General features: G+C 39.6%; 1 protein-coding gene across 3 annotated transcripts in view; it reads right to left on the reverse strand.

Moving 5' to 3' along the window:
- Positions 1 to 13,512, reverse strand: part of MCU (mitochondrial calcium uniporter) — a 94,788-nt gene that overhangs the window by 5,027 nt on the left and 76,249 nt on the right. For all 3 annotated transcript variants that reach the window (XM_087766856.1, XM_087766854.1, XM_087766855.1), the window contains exons 2-6: positions 9,745 to 9,814; positions 5,462 to 5,632; positions 4,429 to 4,533; positions 1,101 to 1,261; positions 409 to 612 (exon numbers count right to left, since the gene is read on the reverse strand). In XM_087766856.1, the coding sequence (XP_087622982.1) occupies positions 409 to 612; positions 1,101 to 1,261; positions 4,429 to 4,533; positions 5,462 to 5,632; positions 9,745 to 9,814 (711 nt within the window). The remainder of the gene's footprint in view (positions 1 to 408; positions 613 to 1,100; positions 1,262 to 4,428; positions 4,534 to 5,461; positions 5,633 to 9,744; positions 9,815 to 13,512) is intronic.

Raw genomic sequence — 13,512 nt, forward strand, 5'->3', positions numbered from 1 at the left:
CCCTGAAACTCAGTAGGTACCTCGCGTACCCACTGTTTATTTGGGCTGATAAATCACAGCACTTGGAGGCCTGCAGTGCAAGTCAATGTGTGTGAGGCTGCGTGGGTGCGCAGAAACCATTACCTGTCAGTAGATGAACCTGTATAGCTAAAGCAGTCAATCACAGAACATATGTAAGCATTTATGGTTAGGTAACCAGGAAATCGGCAATGACCACCACCAGAAAACCCCACAACCATACACCACCGTCCTGGACAGCAACGATTAAATCAAGTGGCATCTAGGTTCTCGCAGGATAAGGAAGGGGCAAAGTAACTTCTAATAGGCACAATTTTGCTATTTGTCTAGGGAGTAGAGCTCAAAGCAACTCTTCTATTGAAGGGTCAATGTCAGCACAACAGGTCCTACCTGGCGAGTCATTACGAAATAAGCATACATTGCCATGGCACTACCATAGGTGATGAAATAGGTGACTGGTTCCATAATGTCCCAAGAATACTCCCACCAGGTTAGGCGGGCCAGAATCCCAAACTGAGTGGCCATGTAGGCCAGGCCTCCCCACAACACCAAGGTTGTCCTCTTCTCTGCTTTCCTGCTGAGCTCCATCCTTACCTGCAAGAGACAAAAGTACATGCCTAGTATTCTCAAAAATAATTACATTGATATAATTAAGAGAAAGTGTAAAAATAATACCTTGTATTGATATTAAATGCTAAGTGGTTTGAGACACATGATTTGAGTCTAGGTTTTGCAGACAAATCCAGACTTCTTTTCCATCTGTATCTTGCCATCATCTGTACTTTACTCTGAGCATGCTCTGGATAGCTCGCAAAGCTGCTTATTTCTCTATGTTCAGAGATGTTCTGTTGCATTAGCCCCAACCTTTATTTACTACCAAGCTCATTTCCAATTATATAAAGCAAGGAAACAAAATACTTCCACAGAAACCAGAAAAAGACACGGTTTGGTATACACTTAGTGCATCTTCTGCTTCAGTAATCTTAAAACTATTCAAAGCATGCCAAGGACCTAATTAAAACCTTGAAATAAATTAAGACTGCGTTTGGAGGATAAGTAAAATACAATGAGAAACTTCTCACTTTTTCTAGGGGTGCTAGTTGCTCCTTCAATTCCTCTAGTCTTCCTATCAGCTCCTTTTCTTTGTTCAGCTGGTGCTCCTCAATGCACAAGGCGGTATACAACTGCTGAACCAATGTCTTGACATCATTCAGCGTCGTTGCGTTTTCATGGCTTAAGAGCTCTAGGAAAAAAAAAAAAAGATACTGCTTTTATATGCATTTATCCACAGAACTTCTTATATACTCTTCAGAAACTGCTATTAGTCTGCACAGGAAACGCATGAAACTATCTTCTCAACAAAGAAGCCTTTGTAAGAGCTCCAGCACCCTAAGACAATGCAATTTCTTCAAAAGAAAATGAGGCTTTATTATTGCATATTCCTAAAATTTGATAAGAACAAGGAGAAGAAATACATGCTATTAGCTTGACAGATATCAACAGCTATTTCTGATGCATATTTATATACAAGATTTAACGAAGACAAATGAAAAACTAAACTAGTATGATCCATCACACCAGCTGTCAAGAAACAGCCAGAATTCAGACTACAGACCATCAGCAACCATAGTTACTGATGACTGCAACCGAAGATCTTGGGTTAGCGGCCCCAGAACATGCAGTCTTATGATAATTATTTCAAGTACCAACTCCAGGAATTGTTTCCCAACACACTGTGGACAACCCTGTGCTGTGCTGCCTACAGGGCAATTAAATTCTCCCTCACAGTATTTAAATAAAGACAGTAACAGGGCCACTAACTGCAACTGCCTTTATCCCTGCATTTCAACACAAAAAGGATTCCTAAAGGAAATCAATTCGTAACAGTTGTGACTAGTGGTATTGTATTACACATGAGGGGAAAAAACAAGTTTCAAATTAAAGCAAAAGAACTTGACATTAGCCAAATAAAGAAATAAATTTTTTAAAAAATAATTTTTTGTAGCATCCTTGGGCTTGTACCTTAGGTTATCTTCTCAAAATATGATTTTACCAACACATAAAAAGCTATAGACAGCTTAAGTTTTAACACTAGCAGCTCAAGGGAAACAAGTGATTCAGTTGTCTGCGCCAAGGCACACAGAAAGCACACCACATCCCCCTCCCAGCTAAAGGGCTCCTGTTCCCCTATGAAGAAAAAAAAAAAAGTGTTCCTATTGCAGCGGACCATCAAAAAGTACTTAGTATTTAAGATTACAGTGTTCTGGCATTTCCATTTCAAAATATACAGGGTGATTTTGTAAAAATGGAAAAGCAATAGCTGAAAAGTTTAACAGAACTAATCTCAGTGCCTATTTACAGGCACATTCATTTTAATACAAGCTAACTATAGAAATCTCTTTGGCAAATGAATCAGAGGCAGCAATTTCACGTAACCTAGGTGATCCCAGAGCTCACCTACCAGCGCACAATGGGTATATCATACAGGCGAGCTAACCAAAACCACACCGACTCACTGACAGACTTTGCTCTCTTAAACATTAGGTAAGGGGGCTGTATGAATTGCCTTACCTTGGGACAGCAATCTCTCCAGTGCAGAAACAGACACCATGTTCGCATTCTCATTTAGTTGTACTAAAAATTACAGACTAGACCAGTTAGGCTTGATACTGTCACCTGCTCTCAGGGGCTAGCACTTGGAAGAGATACCTTGTTAAAATCCTCACTCCGCTTCTCTGGCTTACAACATCTTATAAGTGTGTGAAAGTACCACATTCAGGACACAGTGGGGTGAGAGAGCAGAGAGTAACTTTGTGTGTGTGCGTGATATCCAGTGATTTAGATATCCAGTCTTAACGGAGAGTTTTCTGTTAAGGTGCTTTTAAGGAGATTGGAAAAAAAACATCTCCAGTGGAGGTCAGTCTAACCCACATATAGGGGAGAAACAGCACCTCACCAATGCTGCACTCCCCACTTTCAGAGTCTCCCACATACTAAGGACAAGCGGCTGCACGGAGTTCCCCGAGTCAGAAATTTCTTTTTTACTTGGTATTTTTATATTGTGAACAATAAAATGCTAGAACACGTTTTTATTATTTTCCCTGCAAAAAGGTCCTTGGAAGTTAACTACATCTACAGAGGAAGATGGCGTACATCAGCAGATCTTCCTAGAAGTCGGCCACCCAGGGCAGTCTCAGACCCAAAAGATATGGTCAGTCTCATGACTTTTGATAGATGAACTTCCTTTAGCATGTTGTTTTATTCAGGCTGCTCAAGATGGTAAAAGGAACATTAAGAGTTCCCTCACAGCTTTTGCCTTATGAATGATTTTGTTCATTACCTACTGCTTGAACAGAGGCATAGGAGAGAAAGACCCAAACACTAGGGAAAAACATCCAGATAAACAGGGGAAGACATTTTCACCATCTAACCTCAATTGGATGTGCAAGTCAAGTTAGAAATCCTTCCTAATTTGGTTGCCTGTCTACATGGCTAAAAATTCCTTTTAGAAAAATACTGCTTGCAAACTTCACATTATTGCCTGCAACAATAACAGAACAGTAAGGTAGACAAAAATCACCCACTGTCTGTGAGCCAAGCAACAAGCAGATCAACATTTCCAAAACTGGTCCTTTAAGTCCTCAGCAGTAAGTATAGGCATGCAAGAACCAGGGGCTTCATTAAGCCTAGAAAGTTGCCTAGCAGAAAGAGTAGACAGCAGATGAAAATAGCAAGTTCCTGCCTCTGCCAGTAACTCTGGAGTGTCTCAAAAGCTTCTTGCAAGTTTTCACATCTTGAAGCTTACAGAAGTGTCCAAAGCCCGTTATTTAAAAGGATTTTCTTATTGATTCAAAATAGGTTGTTTCCCTTCCTATTTGATTCTTAGTAATCTAACCTTGTAAGAGCACTGTCTCATTTATTTCAGTTTGCTAGCTAACAAGATTTCAAGGTTTATTTGCAATATTCAAAATACCACACTTAAAAGGAAACAATGTTAACTGTCAGGTGAGGGAAGGATTTATTCTTCCAAATCGGATAATGTAAGTTTCAATCTAATTCCCATTTTATATTGTACTCCTTCAGAATAAGTTAAATTAAATTACTTTTCGGTAACTAGGAAAAAAAAAATCCAAAAAATTTAGAAACAAAAAGAAATTACATTTCTTCATTTATTCCTCTTACGGGGGGTACTGGCTTTGAGCAGAACAAATATTTGCTTTTCATCGCTGCCTACTCAGATTACTTGAATATCACTAAATTAGGCTCCAAAGGCAGGATTAGAAACTGCAAGGTTTCCTTTAGAAATAACACTTCATGTTCTTGAACAAGTTAATAAAGCATGCTGCAATTAAACAGGGAACCGAATACTGAAATTTCTTTCTGATGTTTACCAGAACCAGGCTGGTTTACCTCTCTTTGGTGGTCTAACAAGGTATGTGACATCATTAATGATCAGTTTGAAGTCATCCAGCAGAAGCAAATCTATGCCTGTGGAGGAGGCAACACGTGTGCCATCTGTAAGGCAAACACAGATGACTCATTAAACAGTAGAAACAAAGCACTTAAACATGTTGTGGCTAAGCAAGTTGTAATGCCACCCCAAATCCAGTTGTTGGACTTCCACAATACGCTTTGTCAAGACGGATATATAGTTTGGGAGACCTTACATGGCAAATACTAGCTGAGCTATGTATGCAGCTGCTTTTCTAAATTTGTGATATTTTCGGTCATCTTATGAAAAGCAGTTCACTTCATCCTACACACTTCGAATATTTTACTATGTTTTGTAATATGATCCACTTAAGTGATCTGTCTCTGTTCCTCACTGGCATTAGAAATGATTATTTCAATCTCTGGTATTGGACAGCTTTGACATCACTAACCTAGCAAACACCTTCCGGCCCAGGCCCAGACTTTTCAGGAAATACCTGCTTTGATAGCACTTTCATAAGACATCCTCGCGATGTTTCAGAGCTTTGGTGGCTAGCAGATACATAGCAATTCAGCAAAACATAGCAAAATATGATATCAAGTGAAATATGACTGAGTTTTCATAGCTAAGCAAGATACTGTTTCCCTTGTACCACCTGTACACCCAATTCCTTACAAACCGATTAGAACCTCTATGTAGATTGCGTAACTTGCATCTTTCCTACTAAATAGTAAGAAACTCACCAAAAATATAGACATTAGTCTTAATAGAGACAAGCTAAGCATTAGGAATGTTTTCATCCTCCTTCACTCTACAGTCAGATTTCCTTGGCAGACCTAACTACACAGGGACAGCTAACAATATTCTTACTCTAGGAATGGCATTTTTACCTTCTACTTTTTCAGGAATGTCCAAGAACTCACATCATAACAAGCTTTTACTTAAAAAGCAAAAGGCTGGATGGAAATAGCTGGCAAGCAAGTGAATCAATTCGTTTGTAAACAACAGTACCTGCTGAGTAGATTGCAACCCGATCAATTCCTCGGTCCTCTGCTTGCAGCTGTTGTAAGAACACACCAACAGAGTCTGAGATAGGTTTAAGCGTGAACTGGCAACGCTCACGCCGGGACGGAAGATTCACAGAAATCACAGGTAACCCGTTTTGGTAAACCACCGTCACTTCTACAAAGAAAACAAAAATAGAAGTTTAGCATTAAAAAAATAACAGATCATCTTCTAGCAGTTCTATATTAGTCCCATGGAGAAAAAGACAAACATGGTTATGCTGAACACGAAAGAGATTTTAAATTTTTAGTTCATCTTTTATCAAGAGATGTGTCCGTCAAAGAAAACCTGAGCGATCTCAGAGGTTTTCACTTCCATTAACTTGGCAGTATCTGTTAAACTTTCTGTGCTTTATAGAAAAGTAGAAGATACTTACTCTAAGCACAATCACATTTATACTAAAGGCAACATGATATCTAAAAGCCACAACATGGCAGCATAGCATGTTTTGATTAGCTTTTGAGAACCAAAGTATTTTGGACTATGGAAGACAAAACACTGTGCAATTTATCAGGATTTATAGTCCAGAAGACAAAGGCAGACTGTGTATATTAGGAAACATCAAGGAAGGACCTACTTCAAACCTTTCTATTCTTGTTTAGTTCTGGTTTCCTCCTCTTCTAAGGCAACAAATATTTAAGAGAGCCATCAGGAGTATGAGGTTGTAGGAACAGCGTTCTGAGTTTAAGCTTCAAGGTCATTTCATCTAAAATTCATGGGATCAATACACTTTGTACTTCAGAAGATAGACATTACTACTTAGGTGTAGATAAAACAACATTTTCCATTTCTTTAGTGCTGTCAGGAGCTTTTCCAAGAGCATTCTTAAGGATTTCAGTGCACCTTCCTAAAATTTATGGTAGTCACCTGTATGAACTGTAAGCTAGTTATTTTCCTGCCAGAAAGAAAGCCCACTCTGTGTGCTTCAGGATATCCACACACAGAAAAAAGTTAAGAGTTCACATTCTACTGAGTCACAAACAGTGGAAATTTTCCCCCAGTGCAGTAGTTGCTAAGATATAGCAGCACACCTAAAAATGATTCACTTTAGATTGCTACGTATTTTTCTTATGTAAAAACGTAAGGTCTTTTTTACTGCACAGAACATTTGCCATGTCTCAAGGACTGTGCAGTCACACCCACCTACACTGCATCTGGCTTAGTATTCCCCCGTTGTAGCTTTGGCCAACTACATGAACCACACCATCTAAACTCATCTAACTCACATATTGGCATGCCAAGTCAATTTAAGTAGCTAACATCAAAACTAGTTGGTCAAAGAAGTCAACGCAAGTAGAAATAGAAGCAAATAATGTAATTTTAACTACCGAAAGAAACCATTTCTCAGCATGCCACTGTTCAGAAAGTTTTGCCACCAACAGCCTTTATACCTCCCCTTTCAGTGATTTGCTGCCCGATGAACTCATTTATCAGAGGATCATTTGCATATTAGGACAAGTCTTGGGGCAACATGCCTTTCCAAAAACAGAGGCTCATGGATGTTGAGAAAGGATGTGCCAGGTACACTTTTACAGAGCCAGAAGAGCTCTCTCGGGCTTTTGAGTTTACTGTCACATGCCTTCATGAATTGAATCAAGCATGCAAAGGCTTTTTCCCTCTTCCAGGGGATTGCTGTCCAGTACTGACAAAGAGCTCCTCATTTAATCTTTAAAGACTAGGTGGAAGTGACCAAGTATGGACTTCTACAATGACTAAAGCACCCCAAGAGACCCCAGTATTTGGAAATCTATAAATGCCTATTATTGAGACTCAGACACCTGACAGGATTTGAGTAGCTTTAGTGTTTTGAAGATTAAAACTCAGACAACAGTCAGATATTTACTGAAAAAAAATTAAGCAAACTGCCAATTTATTTGGACAGTTAGACAGAATTTTAAGCTCCTTATCAGCAGCTGTTATGACACCAGCTATCAGATTTTTGCATTCTTTCACTCAAGTATTTGAGCAAGAGGCTGGTAAGAAATAGATTAGCATTAGCTACACTTGTGATAGCAGGCTCAGATCAACATGTTAAAGTGGCTATTTTAAGCTTCTCAAGTATTGAATTAATTGGTTCTGCGAGCAGCGTATACAACTTATGTTGTATACAACTTATGTAATATACACATATTAACACATGTACTGCTTACATAACCACAAGACAGGAAAAACATTCTTTATTTAAAATGCTACCTTCATTACATAGGCAGTGAGCCAGTTTATTGTAGAGCAGAACAGATAACAATGTTTGCGCCAACACTTCTCCGTGTATCCCCATTGGTACAACACAACCACCGCAGCTCCGTGACTGCCAGCTTTGGAGGAAGGGCCTACCAGCACCAGCCCTGCAGCATTTTAACGCTCCACAGACCAGACAGAGACCACAGTGATAAACACAATAGGCCAGACTGCACCAAGAGTCATCAGCATTGGTAGCACACACAAAACCTTTCTTGAGGATTTCCAGCCTAGGTGAAGCGTTAAAGACCAAATTATTTCTTTCAGCAAACAAGCTCAGTAAGTCCAGAATTACAGCTGGTTTATGTTTTCCTTACAAAAAGCTTGTAAAAGTAATTTTCTAGCCTAATTCACTGGTGGAGAAAGTCCATAATTCCAGTGTGGTTCTCTCATCACCTCCCACACAAGTAATGTCTGGTCAGATTTTTACTGCATTAGAGAGGGAAGAGCTCAGAGGCAAATAAAAAAAAATAAGAAAAAATCCAAAGGACATGTCAATAACACAAACCTAACAGACAGCAACAGACAGCTCCAGTAAAAGTTATTAACAAGACACTGCGATATGGTTGTCTGCCTTGTTCTCCTCTGCTCTGACAGCCCTGTGGATTGCCTGCATAAGGGCAACCACAAGTGGACAAACCATTTTGGCATTTCACTAATTATAAAGCTAACATTTTGGCTAATCTTCACTGATTAAATTTCAAGCCAGTATTTAAATACATGGGACAAGTTAATTGTATACAAGTGTATTTTGCTTACACTTACAGATACCTACAACCTGGCCAAGGATGCTGCTAAATAAGACCATGGAGGATTTTAAAAGCTTTATACGCTATATGAAGCATGAGGTTGCTTTGAGGTATGAATTCCATCCAAGCACCACAAAGTTTTGACTCAACCGTATGTGTACCAGTAACAGGTCATTAGTATTTTTTTTAAAGACTTCTGTTCTTGGGTAAGAACAACTTAAGCAATGTATTAGGCCAAAACAAGGTACAGTAAGTAAAAAATAAAAAGGGTGTGGCCAAAGAAGTCAGTGTTGAACATCTACTACTGGTAAAGGCGAAGTTATTGGAAGAAATAACAAGAGAAACACTCAAGCACAATATGAGGAGAGGTAAAATCAAATCAGGCAAGTAGCTACACACTTACATTATCCTCTCAACCTTACTTGTGTCCTCTACACTTCTACCTGTTTAAGCCTTCAGGCTTTCATTTTGAATTCTCTACAGCAGTCATGTTCTCTTTGTGTTTGCACATACTCGCTATCCTGGCAGGGGAAGCAATTGTGCTGGAACCCTTTACTTTATTAGCTTTCAGCCTTTATTAACAAGCCTTAATGGGGAGGGGATCCACTAACTGCTTATGTCAGTCAGCATAAGCGCTCTAGTCTTTGTGCACAGCATGCAGATGTTAAGCAGGCAGCGACCTCAAAGCTGCTTGTTTCCTCGTTGCATTCTGGCATACTGAGATTTTTTAAAGTTCCACCAGTGCATTCTTTTGCTTTATGTTATGAGAACCTTATCAAAAAAGCTTAATGTCTGAGCTGCCCCAAAATTTAAATAAAGGAACAAAATTGCCTTGGCTTCACAACTTATTCACTGCAGCAAACAGTGCTTTCAATCATTTGAGCAAGTAGCTGGTACGAACTGCACTTTCGTTACATGAAGTTAACAGTGCACACAGTACCCTGGAAGGCAGGCATCACACAAACCTCACGGCTACAGCAGGAAAAAGTCTGGCAAAAAAATTTGGACAGTTGCACACAATTACATCTTTCTTTATAAAGCCTGCCTGGTTTTGTAAGGACAGTTATTAGAAAACATTTCCTTAATTCTTCTTGACTGACTTTGTTCCCTGTCACTTCCTTAGTTCAAAAGTGGATTACTTCCTAGCCAAAACAGCCTCAACCACAGAAGGGGGTCAGGGAACACGATTTAAGTTAGTGAAGTCAGAAGTGAGCCAAGAAGTTTCTGCATGTCAATACTCACCATCAGAGGGCACTACAGTACTGCAATAGACCACTCTCACACTCTGCCAAGGAGAAAGCCTCTGATGCACCTAGAAAATACAAGCACAGCAAAAAGGACAAGTGTTCAGTGCCACTCGTCTGGCAGAATCACACCCCAGTGCCACCTCCTGTCCCCCCTCCCGCCATCACCTACCCCAATGCCTGCGGCTAGGCATTTCCTCCCATCCGCCCCGAGGGCAGCCACAAACCAGGAGCGCCTGTCAAGAACAGCCTCTTCTCTTACCATCTGCCACCCAGTAGGGTTTCCCCCCCTCAGCCAAGTTCACCTCTACACACCTCACTCTCAATGCACACAGTTTAAAGTGAGAACGTATAACAGAACAGCTGTGATTTTCTCCTTCCATTTTTTTTTTTTTAAAGCCACATTGAGTTAATCAGTTCTAAGAAATCAATTTAGATTACTATGCAGAAGTGGAAAGTAGAAATCACACAACAGCATCAGTCTTTAAAGGTTAAAAAAAAAAAAGGAAGTTTTAGCATAACAGTGGGGGAGGGCTAGGGAGTTGTGAATTAAGAGGTTCATTCTCTTTCGTTGTTTCCTGTGCTGACATGTATTTTTTTTCTTGTCCTTACAGAGGGAAGCCAAACTAAGATACAAGTAGTAAAGATGCCTGTTCACAGAAGAACAAATTGTTCAAGATAAAAAACAAATATTGTGATACCAAGCTATAAAAAAAAAAGAGCCCAATAAGAAGAAAGCACATGAATGGTTCGTATGTTCTGCAGCCTTGGCAAGGGACTAATTTATTCATGAAAATCTAGAATCAGACTGATTTAAAGTCTGCCTTCTCAGATAAGTTATACTAGTTACATACTAACTCTCCCCCACCACTGAAATTACAATTCTGGCACAGAAGAGCCCAATTTAAAAAAAAAAAAAAAAAAAAAAAAAAAAAAAAAAAAGAGTAAGGCGCAACACCAGCTCTCATCTGTCTTTGGTGGTATATATTTCAGTGACTAGCACTCAGATTTTTCAACAGTTGCAGTCCAATATGGGCATTCCTATGGTCTGGGGTTTTTTGTTTGCCGATTTCTAAAACACAGCTGGCAAAACTGCAGTTCTATAAAGGTATTTCACAGGTAGGGCTTATTTTTAAAGCAAATTTCTAATAGAAGTTTACAAACAAAACCCAAGCTGTTGATTATTTCTCTGCCAAGTTGTCCAGACCTCCATATTTTGGGAAGTTGCTTTCAATAATCTATGTAAAATAGCTTTATCTGCTACTTCACTTTTCTTCTGAAGCCTGCTATGCAAATCGAGGATAGTTTCAACTACACTAGTCTTGAAAGCAAGACCTACGGTCCAGGTGGTCAGTGCATTGACAGCTCTGGAAATTCACTCTCATTTGTGCTGTATTTACACTCCATTTTTCTCAGTCTTGACAATGAAAAACCAGTCAAGTCATTTTCTATTTTCTCATTGCAATTGCATTTTCAGCTTCCCGCAGTCGAGTCAAACAGGCAGCTAACAGGAAAAGAGAACTGGGCATTAAACAACTGTAACTGAACTTAAGTGGGAAGCTGCATGTTTTGGCAAAAATAATCTTTAAAAGAAACCCTATATGTCAGGAACCAAAGGGCAAATTTGTCTTTTTAAATTTGAAAGATAGCAAGTCGTCTGGACTGACAGACACTCATGTACTACCGATGAGCAACCAGGAACACCCCCCCACACCTGAGGAAAAACAGGTTTAAAACTCAAAAATACACAAGCAAAACACAGATGCAACCTCACATCCCAGACAAATCAAGCTCCACTGTCTTGGCATCCTTATTATATTATGAAAAAAGTCAGAAACTTCAATGATTAGAAGCCACACCATATGTAAGCCCATTTTCAGAACCAAATTTTACCTAAGGGGAAACCTCTATAGGAAGTTTAAAAAAAAAAAAATTAGAAAAACCTTTTCCTATTTGAAACCATCAACTTCAATTTTAATCCTTCTAAAAACAGTATCAGACCACATACAATAGTAAGTGGGCAGAATTTATACAGTACCACACAAAGCCTCCTGTCAGAGAATGCTACCACAAAGCACTGTTCATATATACTTATTTTACCCAATCCTATGGCAGAGCTGGCACTTTCAGATACATGCTTTTCACTGCTTTACTCTTCCTTTTTACATGACATTAATCACCTATTTTTGAAACACTGCACATCAAGAGCCTGCCTTTCTACCAGATTTGCACGGCAGCCCAAAAATCTAGTAGCAGTTTTCAGAAAATCCTAAACCCCATTAAACTCACTGTTATTCCATTGCAAAACAGCTATATAACTGAAAGATATTAGCAGCTAGCACCTGCAAAGACTTTACCTTAAAGCCATGAGCATTTGACAGGTATAAGCTTGTTCCAGAAGTCTCCTGCCCTCATACAATACAGGCAAGAACAGGGGAAAAGGCAAAACGAGTTGAAAAACAGGGCATGTTAGGTGACTCATCAAAAAGCTGAGGTGTCCCCAGATTTAACCTCTCTGACAACTCTTTCACCCTGGTTCAGGTCTGAACCAACTCTATGTTTCATTAACCCCACAGCAGTACGGTGCCATTACATTTTACAGAAAGTGACACTGGTTAATCTATACGCATCTGTCACTCCTGCAGTTCTGAACTGTGCCTTGCAATACATGCTGCTGTTCGAAATTTCTTATCTAAGAAAACAGTCTCTACTGGTTAGGAAAAGAAAAAAAGGAACAAATGAACTCTAAGTCAGCAGAGACCTAAATGCCATCTCCTGCCATCCAAGGTTAGCAAGAGCTTAAGGAATCAATCATTTTTATTCTTGAAGGGTGGCTCTTGTTTTAAAATTGAGATAGAGAGAAACGTCTAAACCCTTTATGCAATGTCTGCAATTCAACAGCTTTATGCAGAAATGTGACAGAAGGCCGAGGCTCAGGACTGAAGCAGTTGCGGGGCAGAGGAGAGGAACTTGTTTCAGGCTTTGCTGACCAGATCTTACAATCGTTTGCCTGCAGGTAAACAGTGAACAGCTCACCATTTCAGCAACCAAGTGCAGAATAACTACATCCAGGTTTCAGCTGAGACAGACTTGTCCACCACTTCCAAAATAAGAGGTATTGTGAGCGTGAAAAACACCAAAGCCAGACCACTGAAATCAGAAGCTTTAAATGTCAGAATAACTTTCTGGGTCTCAAGAGAACAGATGCAGGAATTCACTTTTCACATCCATTCAATCCGTTATTTCCTGTCTTACCTGCAGTAAGATGCATGTTAAGAGGCTCGGGGTACGCAGCAGCTTCGCTCCCAGAATGATTATGGGAGCAAGAGGAAAAAAAAATCCCAGTCCTTTGTCTAAAACTAACACTTTCCTCCAGCCTTATCACGATCTATATTGGACAATCCAAAGATTAAAAATAACAGCATCTCTATAGGTCCTAATGTAGCTACCTCAGTTCTACGTGAGTGACAAAGTTAATCAAAGCCCTACTGGAAAAAACAGCCTTTTATCTACCGAGTGCTCTCTGATGAGAAAAGAGGGAGCAATCTGGCAGAGCTCATGTTCTGCATTTTATGTAACTATCAATGATAGAACGGTAACAACTTTGGGGTACCAAGTCTCCGAACCCTAATTAAAATCAGAAAAGAAGTTGTCCAGAAAGAAAACACCCCAAGCATGAAAAAGGTGAATATTTTAATCTAGAACACAAGTAAAACATGCTGCTAACCCATTACCTGGAATGCCAGTGCAGCAAAAGCTGCAGAGC

The sequence above is a fragment of the Nipponia nippon genome, unplaced genomic scaffold, assembly GCF_047370975.1.
Source record: "Nipponia nippon isolate SJK-2023a ecotype South Korea unplaced genomic scaffold, ASM4737097v1 scaffold_3, whole genome shotgun sequence".
NCBI lineage: Eukaryota > Metazoa > Chordata > Aves > Pelecaniformes > Threskiornithidae > Nipponia > Nipponia nippon.